General features: G+C 48.7%; 1 protein-coding gene across 1 annotated transcript in view; it reads left to right on the forward strand.

Annotated features, from left to right (window-relative positions):
• The first annotated feature begins 1,170 nt into the window (after positions 1-1,170).
• LOC141145600 (fucolectin-like) overlaps positions 1,171-23,922 on the forward strand; it is a 156,979-nt gene continuing 134,227 nt past the window's right edge. Inside the window, exon 1 of the mRNA XM_073632426.1 lies at positions 1,171-1,243. Coding sequence (XP_073488527.1) covers positions 1,171-1,243 — 73 coding nt within the window. The remainder of the gene's footprint in view (positions 1,244-23,922) is intronic.

Below are 23,922 nucleotides of genomic sequence, written 5' to 3' on the forward strand. Positions count from 1 at the left end.
CTCCGAGATCTCTACAGGCAGACAGCCATGGAGGGAAAGGCATCCAGCAGGACTCCACAACTGCACGAGTGAGATGGCTGTCAACTATGGCAACAGTCTTGTAACAGTTTCTAACACAAGTTGTAACAAACTTCTTCACTTCCTCTACAATCTCCTTTTGTAGATCTTCACTAAACCGAGTTCCCAGTCTCTCTCACTAGACTTTCTGATCCACTGCCACTGGATCCCCTGAGCTCATCCAATCTTCTAACACAGTATCTTCCTCAAGCGTCACCCCCAGGTCCCAGCTGGGTCCCTTGCTTGGCACTCACTGATACTCCTCAAGCGTCACCCCACTGGCCTGCTCGATCCCTGGCTTGATACACAACACTGCTCTGCAAGTGTCACCTCCACTGGCTGGGTCTCTGGCTTGGCACTTGCTGAAGTTTCCCAATTTTTCCCATCCCCGGTTGGTGAGAATAATTCTCTGGTACTTGCTTCAGCTACTCACAGTGGTCCCTGTTAATAAGGCAGATGGTCCCTTTGTGCTGACAGCTTCCCCTCTACCTCTGACCACGGCAGGTTCTCTGGCCGGCAGAACCGTCACTTCTGGTTGGACTGCAGTCCCAACCCTACGCTGCTCTCTTGCTTCTGGATAGGCCCTCAGACAGCCTAGCATTCAGATGTCCCCGGGATAGGCCTCAGGCTTCTGGCCTAGCAACCCGGGGCAGCACAACACATGTCCACTCAGACAGCCGTCTAGGTGGCACAGAACCCTGATCACCTGACCCAACCCAAATAAATAGACTCTCCCAGCAGGCCAAGGGATCCAAGAAAATCCCTGCCCATTGGCTGAGACACCCCATTCATTTCTAATCTGTCCTTTCAATGCCCTTGTCTTATCTAATGTCACCAGGTACCCGGCCGCCTAGCGACAGAAGAGAGATGTGCAGCAATTCCAGAATTAAGGTCAAATCATTTGATCTCCTAACAGTTGGCCGAGGCAACTACCGCCTGGCAACTAAATCTAACAGCATCCCTGCCTAAACATCAGGGTAATACATCACAATTTGTAGTATACTGTATGTCCTCTCTTGGTGTGTCTATTGTCCTTATTGTTCTTTTTGTCTATTTTCTTTCACATGAAGTCTCGCTCATTGTAATACCCCATTTTCTTCTCTCTTCTCCAGAATGACTCTCCTTGTGGCCCTACTTATGTTCAGGTTCCTGATTGTGGCTCAGTGCTGTACTCCTGAGCCCGGAGGTAAGAACTGAACTGATGGCATAAACATAAACCTCAGTAGCAGTGATTGGCTAATAAAGCCACCAAGGAAAAATCACAACTTACCTTTAAACTGGATTCTGTGTGATGCATTACAGGAAGATTCAGCAGGCTTTTCCCAGTGCTTTTGAGAGGGGTGGCAGCTACTTGTCACAACGCCCACGTCTCTCCATCATCCAGCACTGAGCTTACTGGTACTGAGAGAAACAGGGAGGTTGCTATGCTGACCACCCTCTGAAACTTAGTTGCCTGGCTGTCTCTGGCCTTTAATACTTTCTAATTAAACATGAAAACAATGAAATCCCAATGAAATTAGAACTCCTGATCTCCATATGTATTATAGAGTTCAGCAATGAAATCCCTGTGTTTTCTTTGTATGGGTCTCCGTTAGGTGTCAGTTAATTTTAATTAGAAAGATATCAGTTGTGGATCAGAATTTCCTAACTTGATGGACCAGGGTTTCTCAACCAGGTTTCCATGGGACCCTAGGGTTCCTCCAGAGGTTGCTAGGGGTTCCTCCAGAGATTGCTAGGGGTTCCTTGAGGGCCCCTCCAGAGTTTGCTAGGGGTTCCTTGAGGGCCCCTCCAGAGGTTGCTAGGGATTTTCTTGAGCAATGAGCAATTCTGCCTCAGATTAGTTCTCACTGTCACCATTGATCTTTTTAGCTATCTGTAAGGGGGTAATTCTTCCTCATAACCACAAGTGTAAGGAGCATTCTTCCCTCCAACCATTACACTAAGTTATCATGAGTTGTAGATATAGTCATTCGTAAGAAGGGTTCTCTGAGGTCTGAAAGTTATTTTTAAGGGTTCCTCTGTGTTGAAAGGTTGAGAAAAGCTGTTGAGGCTTACATGAGCCTGTGTGGAAATCTTTGCACGTGAGCCTTGATAACGGCCATTGTTGTTTTTTAACATTTGGCTTCTTAAAACTTTATTAGGGTTCAGATTTGGTATCCATATTTTAGTTCTGTTCTGGGAACCTTCCTTGAACTGAACCCAGACACGTTTGAATCACTAGTCACAGTAGAGTATTTTCTACCTTGGAGGGTCATGTTGGAGATGTAATATCCCAGTGGTGAGTGTAATTGGAAAAGTAGAGAAAAGGTCATGAGCAGAGTATTGCCTCAGTGGTCTCCAAACTGGGGCCAGATGTGTGTCTTTACTAACCTTTTTCCAGCACTTAGGGCACTATTGATCTTTTATTAAAAGAATCAAGCAACCAATTTTATACAAAAGTAAAAAACAAAACCATAGTACAAAACTTCAACAGAAATCCAAGGAATACACATTCATGTTCAGAATATATACAATATATACATAATCCACTACCAAAATTATTTACATAAAGCAGCAGAGAGGGACTAAGAGGCACAACCCATCACCTATGTACGCAGCCATTTATCAAAAATTAATCCAAAAAAATAATAATCTAGGGTGATAAGAGACAGACAGCCACACCCGGGAAAGAGACTCCTGGCAGTCAGGGAGGCTTGAAACCCCTCCACGCCTTCAACCAAGCCCCCTGACTCCGCTTGTCTCTCTCAAGTACCCGAATCTTCTCCACCTCATGCAGAATGTCATACGCCACCACCTGAACAGGAAGGATTTTACGCCGAATGCAGACCTGACACCGTGCGTTCCAAGTGAAATAACGGACTACTAGGCTAACTAGAAAAAATGTATCTAAACAAAAAACCCCACCAGTATTGAATGCTCCGTACACCCACTCAGCATAACCCAGCCTGGAGAGGAAAGGGACACCGAGGGCCCGCCCCACCTGTTTGTACACCTCTATGTTAAAAGGGCAATGAAGCAGAAAATGGTCCATAGTCTCCTCCTCACCTGCACACTCCTCCCGAGGACAGCTACGATCCACCCCACTGCGGAATTTCAAATTGCCCCTAACATAGAGTCTCCCATGGAAGCACAACCAGGCCAGATCCCTGAATTTAGGGGGTACTCTGTCCAAATTAATAAGTCTCAACCCTGCCCTCAAAACTGGGCCTGGGCAATCCCTTAAGGCCAGTGGGTCATGAAAGACTTCGCTCAAGACTCGACTCATAAGGACTTTCCTCGGAACCGATCTGAGATCTTCAGCCGACAATCGCCACTGCCGTAGTAACTTCAGGCACGGAGCGACATAGGCTGGTAGCTGACCACGATGACCCCTGAGATTCTTCACTTGGCCACCTTCTTCCCAAAGTCGTAGAAAAGGCCTAAACCAAGATCTAAATATGCCTGCCCATCCAGGAGGTTCCACTGCAAGCATATTACCAATATTAAACTTGAGAAAAAGCAGTGAAAAGAAAAGAACTGGGTTGACCATACCTAAGCCACCCTCCCTCCTGGATAGATAGGTGACATTCCTCTTGATGGGGTTCAGTCTGTTCCCCCACAACATCTGGAAGAACACACTACTGACCCTAGCATAGAGAGACACTGGCAAGATGCAGACAAAGCTGACATACAAGAAGATCGGAATCAGGTAAGTCTTAATCAGATCAACCCTTTCCCTCATAGATAACTTCCATCTCTTCCAGCTGACCACCTTAGTATTGGCAATTTCCAGTCTGCCTTCCCAGTTTTTGAGGCCATAATCGCCAGGTCCAAATTCAATGCCTAAAATCTTAATTCTTTCCTGGGGCACTGGAAAGGTGTCCGGGAGATCAAACCCCTCACCTTCCTTTCCCATCCAGAAAACTTCACTCTTTTCCTGATTGATCTTGGAGCCTGATGCTTCAGAATACCGTGATGTCAGAGAGACCACCTCCTCTGCTTCATCCGCCCCAGTGACAATCACCGACACATCGTCCGCATAGGCAACAACCCTCAAAGGCGGCTCACCCGGAAGCCCCACTGGCACCCCACACAACATGCCGCTCTCTAGCCTCCTGATGAAGGGGTCGATTGCAAACACATAGAGCAGGGGACTCAGGGGACAACCCTGGCGCACCCCGGAGCCAACCTCAAAGGACTGCCCAACCCAACCATTAACAAGAGGAAAGCTCTCTGCCCCCTCATACAAGACTTTTAACCAATCGACAAAACCACCCGGCAGACCGTACTTACTAAGGAGCAACCACAGGTACTCATGGTTAACACGATCAAAAGCCTTTGCCTGATCCAATGTCAGCAAATACTTTCCCCAGCCTGCAGCCCTGCACCGCTCCAAGGCCTCCCGGACAGCTAAAACTGCTGTGAAGGTGCACCTACCCTGGACCGAACAGTGCTGATGGCGAGAAAGCAAAGACTCTGCTACTGACGATAGGCGCCAGAAAATGATCTTTGCCAGTATCTTTCTATCGACATTAAGAAGGCTGATGGGGCGCCAATTCTCAATCATCGAAGGATCTTTACCCTTTGAAAGAAGAATCACAGCTGAGTGCCTCATGGAAGAGGGAAGTACCCCCTCAGCAAGGCAACTGTTAAAAACCTCTACCAAATGTGGGGCCAGAATAGACTTAAAAGCTTTGTAAAACTCAGCCGTCAAGCCATCCGGTCCAGGTGACTTTTTGATGGCAAGCTGTTCAATTGCCCTTATCACCTCTTCAACTGTGATCTCCTCTGTCAAATTCATCAATGGGACATCTTCATCATTTAGACCTGGAGTAGAGTCCAAAAAGCTTTCCATCTTGTCACGGTCAAGCTCTTTCCTCCCAAGAAGGTCAGCATAAAAGGACCTCACGACCTCCAGAATCCCTGACCTGGACTTTGTCAAGGAACCTGTACTGTCCTTAAGGCCAACGACCGTTTTAACAGCTACACCTTGTTTGCAGTTCTGGTAAGGGTCAGGCGAGTGGTACTTCCCATAGTCCCTCTCCAGAACCAAAGAGGCATGCCGGTCATATTGACACTTCCTGAGAAGGAGTTTCACTTCGGAGATTGCCCCAGGATCTCCTCCTCTCGAGACAAGAATATCCAGCTTCCTCCGTAAACGTTGGTAGGTCATGTATTTATTAAACTGCTTTCTATTGGCTAGGCCCCTGAAGAATCCAGCAATCCTCTTTTTGGTCAGCTCCCACCACTCAGCCTTGCTGCTACAAAAGTCCAGGATGGTCACCTGTGCCTGAAAGAATTCCTCAAAGGATTGTCTAACATGTTCTTCCTTGAGTAGAGTCGAATTCAATCTCCAGATGCCCTTGCCCCTCTGAGGGGCGTCTGAAGCATTCAGGACCACAGATAGCATACAGTGATCAGAGAACTCTACTGCCTGCACCACTGGGGGTGAGAAAGCAGAGGTCTCCTTCAAAAAAAACCTATCTATTCTACTCTGACTATTACCTCGATGAAAGGTGAACCCAGTGTCATCCGGGAGGTGCTTAATGTGCACATCCACAAGACCAGCATCCCTAACCATACTATTTAAAAAAACGCTATCATATCCCAGCCTGTCTTTGAAGTCCTTCCTGTCCATGGGCCTAGTTACTGTATTAAAGTCACCTCCAAAGACCACTTGCCGGGATGTAAAAAGAAATGGCTTGATCCTTGTAAAAAGGCATTTCCTGTCCCACTTTGTGTGCGGTCCATAAACATTAATTAGGCGCAGGTCCTGCCCTCCCACAAGGACGTCTAAGACCATACATCTCCCAATCTCCACCTCAATAACCCGCCGGACAGTTACCATGCCGGTTTTAAACAACACCGCCACACCGCCGTAAGGCTCGGCCGCAAGAGACCAGTAAGATGGACCATACCTCCACTTTCTCTTGGCCATATGAATATCTGCCAAGGAGGTGAGCCTAGTCTCTTGCAAAAATAAAATTTCAGCATCTAATTGGCTGAACAAAAAGAAGGCCATAGAACGAGCTCTTACTGACTTAATGCTGGCGACATTTATTGTCACCACTTTTAACGGAGGGGGAACCGCCATTTGGGTTATTGGGTGGTTTGCTTCTTAGCTCCCCTCTGCTGCTCATCACCAGAAGCCTCTCTCTTTCTTGAGGCCGCCTCAAACTCCATTTCGGAATCAGAACTTCGCTCCGAAGAAGCTCCAGATGAAGAGACATCCCAATTAGAGGACCTATACCGGTTGGAGACAGGCACTGGAGCCTGTTCTGTCCTCACCACCTGCTTCTTCCGCTTCCCAACCTTCCTTCTCTCCTCCAGGTACTGCAGGTCAGCTTCAGAGATGCCCTCATCTCTTACTTTTTTCTGTGAAGTCTTTACAGAAGACTTCTTTACAGAGGAAGAAGCAACCTTTTTAGTACCCACTACCACTGCTGGTGGGGGGGGTGCTCCCTTTGAATCAGACTTAGGAGGGGTAGACTCCTGGGGGGTAACTGACTCAGGGGGCACAGACTTGGAAGGTTCTGACACAAGAGGAGAGGGTACAGTAGGCTGGGGGGAGACAGATACAGATACAGAAGGAATACTTACAGACACATGAGGGGTGGCCACAGGAACTGGAGAGGGATCCTGAGCAGGACCAGGGGAGTCAGTCACCGCAGAGGAGGATGGTACACCAGGGGCCTCACCCTCCATCCTGTCCAGCCTTGACATGTCATCAATTACCTCCTTCTCCATATTGTGCCAGGCTTCAGGACATCTGCTATAGGGGTGGCCAAGGCGCAGGCACAGGTTGCACCTGATCATTTCGGTGCAGTCCTTAGCCATATGACCCTGACCTCGACACACTGAACATATCAAGGCTGAACAGGAGGAACTCAAATGCCCCTTTTCTCCACAGCGGTGACACAGCTTCGGCTGACCAGGGTAAAAAACAGTCATCCTATGCCTCCCTATAAAAGCTGAGGAGGGCAGGTGACGGACAACATTCCCATCCCTGGCCAACCTGACTGTAACTGACCAACCCCCAGTCCAGATGTTACGCTCATCAAGGATTTTATTGGGCTTGGTCAAAACCTCCCCATAGTTCCTTAACCAAACCTCTAGATCCCGGGCAGGGACACTCTCATTAGTGAGGATAATTGTGATTTTTTTAACTGTAGACCTCTGAGAAACTGCAACTGGGGCCAGACCTTCCCATTCAGGTCTTGACCTGCAACGAGCCTCATATCTCTCCCAGAACAGGTCAAGACCCTCTGGCCTGGTGAAGCTAACTGTATAATCCCGGCTCCCAGCTACATGTATAAAGGCATACAGATCATTTGCCCCAAAACCCATCTCTAAAATCATGTCCACCACTGCACGCCGTGCTGGAGGGATCGCACCACCTTCCCATTTCAGAATAACAACATTACGTCTGGGACCCCCAGCAGAAGCCAGAGACCCAAGACCAGATCCTGGGGTGCTCAAAGTGGTAGCCTGTAGGGGAAAATCCCGCTTGGGGGCAGAGCTACCAGGAGCAGAGCGTACCACCTGAGCAAAGGTAAGTTTTTCAGGGCCAAGGCCCCACACTGAAATCATAGCAGTCTGTACATTACTATTATTATTCACTGCTTGAACGGAGTTGGTAGGACTGTCCATCACACTGGTACTGGGATGATTTTTATCAGTCACACAAAACTTCACATTCCCATCAGGAATAATCACAGTTTCTGCTGCAATATCAGCTGTCTCCTGAAACTGTGCTGTAGAGTCCTCAGCAGCTGTGGGGCAAACAGCTTCAGCCAAAGGGGGGTTAATTGGCTCTGCTGAATCTTGTAGTTCATCTGCAGGAATGTCATTTTTTAAAAGCAAACTTTGCTGTACTGCAGCATCAGCAGGCACAGCATTACTACAGATAGGACTAGCAGCCTGACTCTCACTGGGCACATTGTCTGTATCAGTCACAGTGTTGAATGCCACAAAAATTGTTTTATCCACAATATGGGACTTGACAGGCTTTACCTTGTCAGGCACATTGTCTGTAATGTCCTCATCATTAAATGCCAGCTGATCCCCCCGCATAGGAGACTCCATTACCTGGATGGCCCTGAGCATGCCTCCTGAGTCCTGGGAAGGCATGGGGCTGCTTACCTCTCCCTGAGGGGGCAGGGGGTCAGAACTGGGGGTCTCCTCCTCCACCTCCATCTTTGTCATCCTCGCAAATCTTTTATCGTTACAAAACTTTTCTTTAAATGGCCCATCTCTGCCTTCCATCATGGCCACAATGGTCTCCTGGTGTTCCACCCGAACCTTGGCCAGTTGGATCTCCGGATCCATGGATCCACGTTTCTGGCTATGCAAGCCCTCACGTTGCCTTCTCAGGCGCTTCAGCTCCGCTCTGAGCTTGTAGAGCTTGTCTCTTTCCCTATTCAGGACCTTAATCCCGGCCACCACTCGCTCCCGGATGGCCCCGGAACCTTCATCTTCACCAGGGGCAGAGAGATCACCAACCATGGGTTGTATAGGGGCAGGTATGTTACCTGATGGCCCAGGAGATGGCTGTGAGCTTCCAGCAGGAGAGGCCCTGCTGGCCTCCATGGCTTCCCCAGAAAGGGGCCAGGAGAGCTGGGATAGATTTCCTCACCAGTCCCCTCTCACACGGATCTGCAGCAGCTCCAGAGAGACAGCCTCCTCCTGACACACCTGTGCTCCAATGATGGGTGGGGCACTATTCCTCCCACTGACACCAATGATGGGACACTATTGATCTTTTATTAAAAAGAATCAAGCAACCAATTTTATACAAAAGTAAAAAACAAAACCATAGTACAAAACTTCAACAGAAATCCAAGGAATACACATCCATGTTCAGAATATATACAATATATACATAATCCACTACCAAAATTATTTACATAAAGCAGCAGAGAGGGCCTAAGAGGCACAACCCATCACCTATGTACGCAGCCATTTATCAAAAATTAATCCAAAAAAAATAATAATCTAGGGTGATAAGAGACAGACAGCCACACCCGGGAAAGAGACTCCTGGCAGTCAGGGAGGCTTGAAACCCCTCCACGCCTTCAACCAAGCCCCCTGACTCCGCTTGTCTCTCTCGAGCACCCGAATCTTCTCCACCTCGTGCAAAATGTCATACACCACCACCTGAACAGGAAGGATTTTATGCCGAATGCTGACCTGACACCGTGTGTTCCAGGTGAAATAACGGACTACTAGGCTAACTAAAAAAAGTGTATCTAAACAAAAACCACCACCAGTATTGAATGCTCCGTACACCCACTCAGCATAACCCAGCCTGGAGAGGAAAGGAACACCGAGGGCCCGCCCCACCTGTTTGTACACCTCTATGTTAAAGGGGCAATGAAGCAGAAAATGGTCCATAGTCTCCTCCTCACCTGCACACTCCTCCCGAGGACAGCTACGATCCACCCCACTGCGGAATTTCAAATTGCCCCTAACATAGAGCCTCCCATGGAAGCACAACCAGGCCAGATCCCTGAATTTAGGGGGTACTCTGTCCAAATTAATAAGTCTTAACCCTGCCCTCAAAACTGGGCCTGGGCAATCCCTTAAGGCCAATGGGTCATGAAAGACTTCGCTCAAGACTCGGCTCATAAGGACTTTCCTCGGAACCGATCTGAGATCTTCAGCCGACAATCGCCACTGCCATAGTAACTTCAGGCACGGAGCGACATAGGCTGGTAGCTGACAACGATGACCCCTGAGATTCTTCACTTGGCCACCTTCTTCCCAAAGTCGTAGAAAAGGCCTAAACCGAGATCTAAATATGCCTGCCCATCCAGGAGGTTCCACTGCAAGCATATTACCAATATTAAACTTGAGAAAAAGCAGTGAAAAGAAAAAGAACTGGGTTGACCATACCTAAGCCACCCTCCCTCCTGGATAGATAGGTGACATTCCTCTTGATGGGGTTCAGTCTGTTCCCCCACAACATCTGGAAGAACACACTACTGACCCTAGCATAGAGAGACACTGGCAAGATGCAGACAAAGCTGACATACAAGATCGGAATCAGGTAAGTCTTAATCAGATCAACCCTTTCCCTCATAGATAACTTCTATCTCTTCCAGCTGAACACCTTAGTATTGGCAATTTCCAGTCTGCCTTCCCAGTTTTTGAGGCCATAATCGCCGGGTCCAAATTCAATGCCTAGAATCTTAATTCTTTCCTGGGGCACTGGAAAGGTGTCCAGGAGCTCAAAACCCTCACCTTCCTTTCCCATCCAGAAAACTTCAGTCTTTTCCTGATTGATCTTGGAGCCTGATGCTTCAGAATACCGTGATGTCAGAGAGACCACCTCCTCTGCTTCATCCGCCCCAGTGACAATCACGGACACATCATCCGCATAGGCAACAACCCTCAAAGGCGGCTCACCCGGGAGCCCCACTGGCACCCCACACAACATGCTGCTCTCTAGCCTCCTGATGAAGGGCTCGATTGCAAACACATAGAGCAGGGGACTCAGGGGACAACCCGGGCGCACCCCGGAGCCAACCTCAAAGGACTGCCCAACCCAACCATTAACAAGAGGAAAGCTTTCTGCCCCCTTATACAAGACTTAACCAATCGACAAAACCACCCGGCAGACCGTACTTACTAAGGAGCAACCACAGGTACTCATGGTTAACACGATCAAAAGCTTTTGCCTGATCCAATGTCAGCAAATACTTTCCCCAGCCTGCAGCCCTGCATCGTTCCAAGGCCTCCCGGACAGCTAAAACTGCTGTGAAGGTGCACCTACCCTGGACCGAACAGTGCTGATGGCAAGAAAGCAAAGACTCTGCTACTGACGATAGGCGCCAGAAAATGATCTTTGCCAGTATCTTTCTATCGACATTAAGAAGGCTGATGGGGCGCCAATTCTCAATCATCGAAGGATCTTTACCCTTTGAAAGAAGAATCAACGCTGAGTGCCTCATGGAAGGGGGAAGTATCCCCTCAGCAAGGCAACTGTTAAAAACCTCTAACAAATGTGGTGCCAGAATAGGCTTAAAAGCTTTGTAAAACTCAGCCGTCAAGCCATCCGGTCCAGGTGACTTTTTGATGGCAAGCTGTTCAGTTGCCCTCATCACCTCTTCAACTGTGATCTCCTCTGTCAAATTCATCAATGGGACATCTTCATCATTTAGACCTGGAGTAGAGTCCAAAAAGCTTTCCATCTTGTCACGGTCAAGCTCTTTCCTCCCAAGAAGGTCAGCATAAAAGGACCTCACGACCTCCAGAATCCCTGACCTGGACTTTGTCAAGGAACCTGTACTGTCCTTAAGGCCAACGACCGTTTTAACTGCTACACCTTGTTTGCAGTTCTGGTAAGGGTCAGGCGAGTGGTACTTCCCATAGTCCCTCTCCAGAACCAAAGAGGCATGCCAGTCATATTGACACTTCCTGAGAAGGAGTTTCACTTCGGAGATTGCCCCAGGATCTCCTCCTCTCAAGACAAGAATATCCAGCTTCCTCCATAAACTTTGGTAGGTCATGTATTTATTAAACTGTTTTCTATTGGCTAGGCCCCTGAAGAATCCAGCAATCCTCTTTTTGGTCAGCTCCCACCACTCAGCCTTGCTGCTACAAAAGTCCAGGATGGTCACCTGTGCCTGAAAGAATTCCTCAAAGGATTGTCTAACATGTTCTTCCTTGAGTAGAGTCGAATTCAATCTCCAGATGCCCTTTCCCCTCTGAGGGGCGTCTGAAGCATTCAGGACCACAGATAGCATACAGTGATCAGAGAACTCTACTGCCTGCACCACTGGGGGTGAGAAAGCAGAGGTCTCCTTAAAAAAAAAACTATCTATTCTACTCTGACTATTACCTCGATGAAAGGTGAACCCAGTGTCATCCGGGAGGTGCTTAATGTGCACATCAACAAGACCAGCATCCCTAACCATACTATTTAAAAAAACGCTATCATATACCAGCCTGTCCTTGAAGTCCTTCCTGTCCTTGGGCCTAGTTACTGTATTAAAGTCACCTCCAAAGACCACTTGCCGGGATGTAAAAAGAAATGGCTTGATCCTTGTAAAAAGGCACTTCCTGTCCCACTTTGTGTGCGGCCCATAGACATTAATTAGGCGCAGGTCCTGCCCTCCCACAAGGACGTCTAAGACCATACATCTCCCAATCTCCACCTCAATAACCCGCCGGACAGTTACCATGCCGGTTTTAAACAACACCGCCACACCGCCGTAAGGCTCGGCCGCAAGAGACCAGTAAGATGGACTATACCTCCACTCTCTCTTGGCCATATGAATATCTGCCAAGGAGGTGAGCCTAGTCTCTTGCAAAAATAAAATTTCAGCATCTAATTGGCTGAACAAAAAGAAGGCCATAGAACGAGCTCTTACTGACTTAATGCTGGCGACATTTATTGTCACCACTTTTAACGGAGGGGGAACCGCCATTTGGGTTATTGGGTGGATTGCTTCTTAGCTCCCCTCTGCTGCTCATCACCAGAAGCCTCTCTCTTTCTTGAGGCCACCTCAAATTCCATTTCAGAATCGGAACTTCGCTCCGAAGAAGCTCCAGATGAGGAAATATCCCACGTAGAGGACCTATAACGGTTGGAGACAGGCACTGGAGCCTGTTCCGTCCTCACCACCTGCTTCTTCCGCTTCCCAACCCTCCTTCTCTCCTCCAGGTACTGCAGGTCAGCTTCAGAGATGCCCTCATCTCTTACTTTTTTCTGTGAAGTCTTTCCACAAGACTTCTTTATAGAGGAAGAAGCAACCTTTTTAGTACATGTTACCACTCCTGGTGGGGGGGGGGTGCTCCCTTTGAGTCAGACTTAGGAGGGGTAAACTCCTGGGGGGGAACTGACTCGGGGGGCACAGACTTGGAAGGTTCTGACACAAGAGGAGGGGATACAGTAGGCTGGGGGGACACAGAGACAGATACAGAAGGAATACTTACAGACACAGGAGGGGTGGCCACAGGAACTGGAGAGGGATCCTGAACAGGACCAGGGGAGTCGGTCACCGCAGAGGAGGATGGTACACCAGGGGCCTCACCCTCCATCCTGTCCAGCCTTGACAAGTCATCTAGTACCTCCTTCGCCATATTGTGCCAGGCTTCAGGACATCTGCTATAGGGGTGGCCAAGGCGCAGGCACAGGTTGCACCTGATCATCTCGGAGCAGTCCTTGGCCATATGACCCTGACCCCGACACACTGAACATATCAAGGCTGAACAGGAAGAGCTCAAATGCCCCTTTTCTCCACAGCGGTGACACAGCTTCGGCTGACCAGGGTAGAAAATAGTCATCCTATCCCTCCCTATAAAAGCTGAGGAGGGCAGGTGACGGACAACATTCCCATCCCTGGCCAACCTGACTGTAACCGACCAACCCCCTGTCCAGATGTTACATTCATCAAGTATTTTATCGGGCTTAGTCAATACCTCACCATAATTCTTTAACCAGACCTCTAAATCTCAAGCAGGAACACTCTCATTAGTGAGAATAATTGTGATTTTTTTCACTGTAGACCTTTGTGAAACTGCAACTGGGGTCAGACCTTCCCATTTGGGTCTTGACCTGCACCGAGCCTCATATCTCTCCCAGAACAGGTCAAGACCCTCTGGCCTGGTGAAACTAATAGTATATTCCCGGCTCCCAGCAACATGTATTAGGGCATACAGATCGTTTGCCCCAAAACCCATCTCCAAAATCATGTCCACCACTGCACGCCGTGCTGGAGGGATTGCACCACCTTCCCATTTAAGAATCACTACATTTCGTCTCGGACCCCCCAGCAAAAGCCAGAGACCCAAGACCAGATCCCGGGGTGCTCAAGGTGGTAGGTCGCAGGGGGAAAACCCGCTTGGGGGCGGAGCTACCAGGAGCAGAGCGTACCACCTGAGCAAATGTAGGTTTATCAGGGTCAAGGCCCCACACTGATGCCACATTAGTCTGTACATTACTATTATTATTATCTGCTGGAACGGAGTTGGTAGGACTGTCCATCACACTTGTGCTGGGATAATTTTTATCAGTCACACAAACATTCACATTCCCATCAGGAATAGTCACAGTTTCTGATGTAATACCAGCTGTCTCCTGAAGCTGTGCTGTAGAGTCCTCAGCAGCTGTGGGGCAAACAGCTTTAGACTCAGCTGAAGGGGGGTTAATTGGATCTGCTTAATGTTGCAGTTCCTCTGCAGGAATGCCATTTTTTAAATGCATATTTTGCTGCACTGCAGCATCAGCAGGCACAGCATTGCTACACATAGGACTAGCAGCCTGATTGTCACTGGGCACATTGTCTGTATCAGTCACAGTGTTCACAAAAACAGTTTTATGCACTACATGGGGCTTGACAGGCTTTACCTCGTCAGGCATATTATCAGCAATGTCCTCCTCATGAAACACCAACTGATCCTCCCGCATAGGAGATTCCATTACCTGGATGGCCCTGAGCATGCCTCCTGAGTTCTGGGAAGGCATGGGGCTGCTTACCTCTCCCTGAGGGGGCAGGGGGTCAGAACTGGGGGTCTCCTCCTCCACCTCCATTTTTGTCATTCTGGCAAACCTTCTGTCATTGCAGAATTTTTCCTTAAAGGGCCCATCTCTGCCTTCCATCATGGACACAATGGTTTCCTGGTGTTCAACCCGGACCTTGGCCAGTTGGATCTCCGGATCCATGGATCCACGTTTCTGGCTATGCAAGCCCTCACGCTGTCTTCTCAGGCGCTTCACCTCCGCTCTGAGCTTGTACAGTTTGTCTCTCTCCTTATTCAGGACCTTAATCCCGGCCACCACTCGCTCCCGGATGGCCTCGGAACCTTCATCCTCACCAGGGGTAGAGAGATCCCCAACCATGGCTTGTACAGGGGCAGGTATGTAACCTGATGGCCCAGGAGATGGCTGCGAGCTTCCAGCAGGAGAGGCCCCACTGGCCTCCATGGCTTCCCCAGAAAGGGGCCAGGAGAGCTGGGAGAGATTTCACCACCACTCCCCTCTCACACGGATCACCTGGAGCAGCTTCAGAGAGACACCTTCCTCCTGACACACCTGTGCTCCAATGATGGGTGGGGCACTATTCCTCCCACTGACACCAATGATGGAGCACTCACTGACACCAACTATGGGGCATTGTTCCTCTCATTGACACCAATGATGGGGCACTATTCCTCCCACTGACACCAATGATGGGGCACTATTCCTCCCACTGACACCAACGATGGGGCACTATTCCTCCCACTGACACCAACTATGGGGCACTATTCCTCCCACTGACACCAACTGTGGGACACTATTCCTCTCACTGACACCAATGATGAGGCACTATTGATCTTTTATTAAAAGAATCAAGCAACCAATTTTATACAAAAGTAAAAAACAAAACCATAGTACAAAACGTCAACAGAAATCTAAGGAATACACATCCATGTTCAGAATATATACAATATATACATAATCCACTACCAAAACATTTTTAGAAAACTATTTACATAAAGCAGCAGAGAGGGCCTAAGAGGCACAACCCATCACCTATGTACGCAGCCATTTATCAAAAATTAATCCAAAATAATAATAATCTAGGGTGATAAGAGACAGACAGCCACACCCGGTAAAGAGACTCCTGGCAGTCAGGGAGGCTTGAAACCCCTCCACGCCTTCAACCAAGCCCCCTGACTCTGCTTGTCTCTCTCGAGCACCCAAATCTTCTCCACCTCATGCAAAATGTCATACACCACCACCTGAACAGGAAGGATTTTATGCCGAACGCTGACCTGACACCGTGCATTCCAAGTGAAATAACGGACTACTAGGCTAACTAGAAAAAGTGTATCCAAACAAAAAACACCACCGGTATTGAATGCTCCATACACCCACTCAGCATAACCCAGCCTGGAGAGGAAAGGAACACCGAGGGCCCGCCCCACCTGTTTGTACACCTCTATGTTAAAAGGGCAATGAAGCAGAAAATGGTCCATAGTCTCCTCCTCACCTGCACACTCCTCCCGAGGACAGCTACGATCCATCCCACTGCGGAATTTCAAATTGCCCCTAACATAGAGCCTCCCATGGAAGCACAACCAGGCCAGATCCCTAAATTTAGGGGGTACTCTGTCCAAATTAATAAGTCTTAACCCTGCCTTCAAAACTGGGCCTGGGCAATCCCTTAAGGCCAGTGGGTCATGAAAGACTTTGCTCAAGACTCGACTCATAAGGACTTTCCTCGGAACCGATCTGAGATCTTCAGCCGACAATCGCCACTGCCGTAGTAACTTCAGGCACGGAGCGACATAGGCTGGTAGCTGACCACGATGACCCCTGACATTCTTCACTTGGCCACCTTCTTCCCAAAGTCGTAGAAAAGGCCTAAACCAAGATCTAAATATGCCTGCCCATCCAGGAGGTTCCACTGCAAGCATATTACCAATATTAAACTTGAGAAAAAGCAGTGAAAAGAAAAGAACTGGGTTGACCATACCTAAGCCACCCTCCCTCCTGGATAGATAGGTGACATTCCTCTTGATGGGGTTCAGTCTGTTCCCCCACAACAGATAAAATAAGTGCAGCGCAAAAGAATATTAATAATCATGGAGTATTGAATAATCTAATAAATCCTAAGAAATAACAAAAGTCCTTAAATATGAAATGGTGAAAGTAGCAGATAACTCTCTTCTGGGGAAACTGGTAACAAACTGAAATCCGTGCGGTAAATATGGAAAGAGATTGCGCTTACCAGATCCAATTGACCCCTTGATTATAGGGGGTCCGAAACAGCATAAATGGGTCCGTGGCAGACTGCTGGGCTGGCTGTGATCTGCAGAAATCTCCTCAGATCAGGAGTATAAAACCATAATACCGCTGGATATTTTCTTTTCTTTCTCAATTTGGCAATATCCAGATCCAATTGACCCCTTGATTATAGGGGGTCCGAAACAGCATAAATGGGTCCGTGGCAGACTGCTGGGCTGGCTGTGATCTGCAGAAATCTCCTCAGATCAGGAGTATAAAACCATAATACCGCTGGATATTTTCTTTTCTTTCTCAATTTGGCAATATCCTGTCTTGGCTTGAATTTATTAGGACAAATCTCAACGCGTTTCGAAAAAAAACTCCTTCTTCAGGGATTAAAGCAGGGGTATGCCGTTTTTGTTAGCAGGCTGTTGCCTGAAGCTTCCGCTCTCGCTGTCACCCTCCGTGCCTCCTGTCTGCGTGAGGAAGACGTGAATCCTCACGCAGACAGGAGGCACGGAGGGTGACAGCAAGAGCGGAAGCTTCAGGCAACAGCCTGCTAACAAAAACGGCATACCCCTGCTTTAATCCCTGAAGAAGGAGTTTTTTTTCGAAACGCGTTGAGATTTGTCCTAATACATTCAAGCCAAGACAGGATATTGCCAAATTGAGAAAGAAAAGAAAATATCCAGCGGTATTATGGTTTTATACTCCTGATCTGAGGAGATTTCTGCAGATCACAGCCAGCCCAGCAGTCTGCCACAGACCCATTTATGCTGTTTCGGACCCCCTATAATCAAGGGGTCAATTGGATCTGGATATTGCCAAATTGAGAAAGAAAAGAAAATATCCAGCGGTATTATGGTTTTATACTCCTGATCTGAGGAGATTTCTGCAGATCACAGCCAGCCCAGCAGTCTGCCACGGACCCATTTATGCTGTTTCGGACCCCCTATAATCAAGGGGTCAATTGGATCTGGTAAGCGCAATCTCTTTCCATATTTACCGCACGGATTTCAGTTTGTTACCAGTTTCCCCAGAAGAGAGTTATCTGCTACTTTCACCATTTCATATTTAAGGACTTTTGTTATTTCTTAGGATTTATTAGATTATTCAATACTCCATGATTATTAATATTCTTTTGCGCTGCACTTATTTTATCTATTGTATGTCACTGAGGTTGGTGCTATCCTCCTAGTGTTCAGCCTGCATATTGTTATTTCATATTTGGTTTGCGCTGATTGTTTTTTCATTTTATCTTGTTCCCCCACAACATCTGGAAGAACACACTACTGACCCTAGCATAGAGAGACACTGGCAAGATGCAGACAAAGCTGACTAGGGATGAGCTTCGTGTTCGAGTCGAACCCATGTTCGACTCGAACATCGGCTGTTCGATCGTTCGTCGAATTGCGAACGATATGGGTCGTTCGCGCCAAATTCGTGTGGCGTGTCACGGCCCATAATTCACTGCGGCATCGCAGTACATTACTTGCTGATGATTGGCCAAGCATGCACTATGACCCGCATGCTTGGCCAATCACAGCGCCGCCTTAACAGAGAGCCGTAATTGGCCAAAGCCAAGGAGGCTTTGGCCAATTATGGCTCAGGGGATTTAGTACACGCCCCACACTATATAAGGCCGCCTGCACGGCGGCCCTGTGCAGTGTGTTCCGGTGTGCTGAGAAATAGAGAGAGAGAGAGAGAGAGACAGTGTCATTTCATTTGAGTTAGTTAGATTAGGCAGGACAGTCAGTCAGTTAGCTGCACTTAAAGTGTATTGTGTATATATATATGCATCCCAGGTGTTGCATATATATATATATATATATATATATATATATATATATATATATATATATACACACTGTATTCAGTTTAGCTAGATCCGTTCTTGTTATCTTCTAGATTATTTACATTTAGTGCAGTGCGTCCTGCTCACAGTGTTCAGCTAGATCCGTTCCTGTTATATTCCTACTGACAGGCAGGCTTGTCTTGTTACAGTATTTTGAAGAAAATTACTGGTGTTCTTTTGATCCTATTAGTACCACAGTCAGGCAGCTAGACTATTTACATTTAGTGCAGTGCGTCCTGCTCACAGTGTTCAGCTAGATCCGTTCCTGTTATCTTCTTACTGACAGGAAGGCTTGTCTTGTTACAGTATTTTAAAGAAAATTACTGGTGTTCTTTTGATCCTATTAGTACCACAGTCAGGCAGCTAGACTATTTACATTTAGTGCAGAGCGTCCTGCTCACAGTGTTCTGCTAAACCTACAAGTTAGTGGGGTGCGTCCTGCTCACAGTGTTCAGCTAAACCTACAAGTTAGTGGGGTGCGTCCACCTCACAGTGTTCAGCTAAACCTACAAGCTAGTGGGGTGCGTCCTGCTCACAGTGTTCAGCTAGATCCATTTCTGTTATCTTCTTACTGACAGGCAAGCTTGTCTTGTTACAGTAAATACAGCTACCTGAAGAAAATTGCTGGTGTTCTTTTGATCCTATTAGTACCACAGTCAGGCAGCTAGACTATTTACAGTTAGTGCAGAGCGTCCTGCTCACAGTGTTCTGCTAAACCTACAAGTTAGTGGGGTGCGTCCTGCTCACAGTGTTCAGCTAAACCTACAAGTTAGTGGGGTGCGTCCACCTCACAGTGTTCAGCTAATCCTACAAGCTAATGGGGTGCATCCTGCTCACAGTGTTCAGCTAGATCCGTTTCTGTTATCTTCTTACTGACAGGCAGGCTTGTCTTGTTACAGTAAATACAGCTACCTGAAGAAAATTGCTTGTGTTCTTTTGATCCTATTAGTACCACAGTCAGGCAGCTAGACTATTTACAGTTAGTGCAGTGCATCCTGCTCACAGTGTTCTGCTAAACCTACAAGTTAGTGGGGTGCGTCCACCTCACAGTGTTCAGCTAAACCTACAAGTTAGTGGGGTGCGTCCACCTCACAGTGTTCAGCTAAACCTACAAGTTAGTGGGGTGCGTCCACCTCACAGTGTTCAGCTAAAGCTACCTGTAGAAGGTTGGTGGTGTTCTCATACTACAGGCAGGCAGTTGATTTTGCTAGCTGCAGTATCAGTACATATATATATATATATATATATATATATATATATACATACATATCCCAGCTTAGTGCAGCTACAGGCCATTAGTATGTCTGGAAGGCCAAGAAGGAGAGGCAGACAGTCACAAGCCAATAAGAGAGGGCAAGCAGGCTCTGTGTCTAGTGCTGGTCATGGAGACGGTGCATCCTCATCAGCACGTGGCCATGGGACACGCTTGGCCTTTTTTTCGGCAGCTGGCCATGTTGAGCCGCAACATGCGGAAGACTTGGTCGAGTGGATGACCAAGCCGTCCTCATCCTCCTCATCCTCTCTCACCCATGCCCAGGGTACTTTGTCTGGCAAAGCAGCGGCCTCTTCCCTCGGCTCAATGTCATCAGTGACTCCTTCCCTAGCCCCACCATGTCCTCCTGAGGAGTCCCTCGAACTGTTTGACCACAGTGTTGGGTACTCCTCCTCCAGGAGGATGCCCAGCGTTTGGAAGGCTCTGATGATGATACTGAGCTCGATGAAGGCAGTAACACAAGCACGGACAGAGGGGGTGCCCAAGAAGGACAGCAATCTGGCAGTCATGCTCCCCCTGCTGCAGCATACTGCCAGGTTTTCTCCAGTGATGAGTAGGGAGTGGATGATGAGGTCACTGACTCAACGTGGGTGCCTGATAGGAGAGAGGAGGAGGAGGAGGAGGCGGCACATCACCAACGAGGCAGGATGCCCTCCAGGGGCCAGCCTAAGGGCAGCACATTGACTGCATCACACCCCAAAGCTCCACATGTGCAGGGCGCTGCGCGTTATTCAAAAAGTTCTTTGGTGTGGGCCTTTTTTGAGACGAGTGCATCAGATTGCACCGCTGCTATTTGCAACATATGTCTCAAGCGTATCTCGCGTGGCCAAAACATCTCCCGCTTGGGTACCACATGCTTGACCAGACATATGTTGACCTGCCATGCAGTTCGTTGGCAAGCGTATCTAAAAGACCCACACCAAAGAACAAAGAGGACCTCTCCTTGCTCCTTATCAGCTGAGATTTCCAACCCCACTAGACCTTCAGTCCTCTCTGAGACCTGCACTGAGAGGAATGAAGGTGTAGAATTAGGTGTATCACAGCCAAGTACTTGTGGGCAATCTGATTTTGGTACACCGACGTCAGATTGTACCAGGCAAATTTCCCTGCCCCAGCTGCTGCACCGCCGAAAGAAGTTTGCTCCCAGCCATCCACATGCCCAGCGGTTGAATGCTAGCTTGGCAAAACTGCTAGCACTTCAACTGCTGCCTTTTCAGTTGGTAGAATCTGCCCCCTTCCGTGAGTTTGTGGAATGTGCGGTTCCTCAGTGGCAGGTACCCAAACGCCACTTTTTCTCATGGAAGGCGATTCCGGCTCTCTACCAGCATGTGGAAGGCAATGTCCATGCCTCGCTGGACAGGGCGGTCAGCGGTAAGGTGCATATTACCGCTGACTCATGGTCCAGCAGGCATGGACAGGGACGTTACCTAAGTTTCACAGCGCATTGGGTGACTCTGCTGGCAGCTGGGAAGGATGCAGGACAAGGTGCAGTAGTGTTGGAGGTTGTTCCGCCACCACGCCTCCAAAATGCTAATGATTGTGACACACCTCTCTCCTCCACCCCCTCCTCTTCTTCTTCCTCCATGGCCTCTTCCTCGGAACCAGCGGTGCTCCGTAGTCATTCAAGGGGCTACGCAAGTACGCAGGCCAAAAGATGCCATGCGGTGCTTGAGCTGGTGTGCTTGGGGGACAGGAGCCACACTGGGGCAGAGGTTCTGTCAGCTCTGCAGGGGCAGGTTCAGAGGTGGTTGACGCCACGCCAACTTAAGGCAGGAATGGTGGTTTGCGACAATGGCACCAACCTCCTCTCTGCCCTCCGACAGGGACAAATGACCCATGTGCCCTGTTTGGCTCACGTCCTTAACTTGGTGGTGCAGCGGTTCTTGGGCAGGTACCCGGGCTTACAGGATGTCCTGAGGCAGGCCAGGAAAGTCTGTGTGCATTTCCGCCGGTCATATAATGCCAGTGCTCGGCTGACGGACCTCCAAAAGGAGTTTAACCTGCCCAAGAACCGCCTAATCTGTGACATGCCCACCAGGTGGAACTCAACGTTGGCCATGCTGCAGCGGCTGCACACGCAGCAGAGGGCCATCAATGAGTACCTGTGCGACTATGGCACCAGGACAGGGTCAGGGGAGCTTGGTTTTTTTTCCCCACGCCAGTGGGCCATGATCAGGGATGCATGCACTGTCCTGTCACCATTTGAGGAGGCCACGAGGATGGTGAGCAGTGACAGTGCATGCATCAGTGACACTGTCCCCCTTGTCCACCTGTTGGAGCACACGCTGTGTGGAATAATGGACAGGGCACTTGAGGCAGAACAGAGGCAGGAAGAGGAGGACTTCCTTAGCTCTCAAGGCCCCCTTTATCCAGACAGTGTTCCTACGTGCCCGCCGATCACACAGGAAGAGGACGAGGAGGAGGAGGAGGAGGAAGATTGTGTCAGTATGGAGGTGGAGCCTGGCACTCAGCATCAGCAGCAGTCTTTAAGGGATCAGTCCCAAGAAACACATGGACTTGTACGTGGCTGGGAGGAGGTGGCTGCGGACCATGTCGTCCTTAGTGACCCAGAGGACTCCGGACCGAATGCCTCAGCAAACCTACGCTGCATGGCCTCCCTGATCCTGCAAAGCCTGCGTAAGGATCCTCGTATTCGTGGTATCAAGGAGAAGGACCAATACTGGCTGGCAACCCTCCTTATCTTGCCATTGCAGAGGGAGCAGAGGATGAAACATCTTCGGGAGGCCTTGCAGAAAGGTCTGTGCAACGCGTTCTCAGAGACTGGGAGGTTACAAACTCCTGTTTCTGGACAACATGTTGCTGAGGCTACGGTCAGTCAAAGAAGGAGCGGTGGAGAAGGTGGCCGTCTGACCGATGCGTTCAGACAATTTTTTGGTCCGCAGCCCCAAGGTATGATCGGTTCCAGCAACCATCGCCAGCGTCTGTTTTACATGGTGCAGGAATACCTAGGGGCAAGATCAGACTTGGACACCTTTCCCACCGAAAATCCTCTGGGTTACTGGGTCTTGAGGATGGATCACTGGCCAGAGCTTGCACAGTATGCAATTGAGCTACTGGCCTGTCCTGCATCCAGCGTTCTTTCGGAACGCATATTCAGTGCTGCTGGAGGCGTGGTAACCGATCACAGGGTGCGTCTGTCCACTGACTCGGTCGATCGACTGACCTTCATAAAAATGAATCAGTCTTGGATCACCACCAGCTACCAAGCACCTGATGCTGATGTAACCGAATAATTTTTTTTGAAATCTCAGATCCCTTCAAAGACTGCCTATGCTGAGTGACTATCCCTGAGTAATTATCCTCTTCCTCCTCAATCATCACGCTGATAGCTTGTAAGAACATTTTTGGTTCTGGGCGCCACCACCAGTGCCTAAGGCACAATTTTTCAGCCCCTGTTTAACAGGGGCGTGTAATTACAATTTTTGATGTAATACTTTGCAGCAGGGCTCGTTCCTGCATTCCAACTAGAGTGTCTGTGAGGGGTTGCAGTGTTGTGGCACCAGCACCTGTGCCTAAGGCCCATTTTTTCTGCCCCTGTTTAACAGGGGCGTGTAATTACAATTTTTGATGCAATACTTTGCAGCAGGGCTCGTTCCTGCGTTCCAACTAGAGTGTCTGTGAGGGGTTGCAGTGTTGTGGCACCAGCACCAGTGCCTAAGGCCCAATTTTTCAGCCCTTGTTTAACAGGGGCGTGTAATTACAATTTTTGATGCAATACTTTGCAGCAGGGCTCGTTCCTGCATTCCAACTAGAGTGTCTGTGAGGGGTTGCAGTGTTGTGGCACCAGCACCAGTGCCTAAGGCCTAATTTTTCAGCTCCTGTTCAACAGGGGCATGTAATTACAATTCTTGATCTAATATTTCACAGCAGGGCCCTGTGAGGGCTTACATTGTTGTGGCCACAGCAACACCTAAGGCCCAAATTTCTGCTGAGTATATAGGGCAGGAATAAACAAGGCCTGGGGAATGCCCAGGAAAAAGTTCCAAGCCTACTTACCACCAGCTCGCAGACAACCAAATTAAC

The sequence above is a fragment of the Aquarana catesbeiana genome, linkage group LG05 (genome assembly GCF_042186555.1).
Source record: "Aquarana catesbeiana isolate 2022-GZ linkage group LG05, ASM4218655v1, whole genome shotgun sequence".
Lineage (NCBI taxonomy): Eukaryota > Metazoa > Chordata > Amphibia > Anura > Ranidae > Aquarana > Aquarana catesbeiana.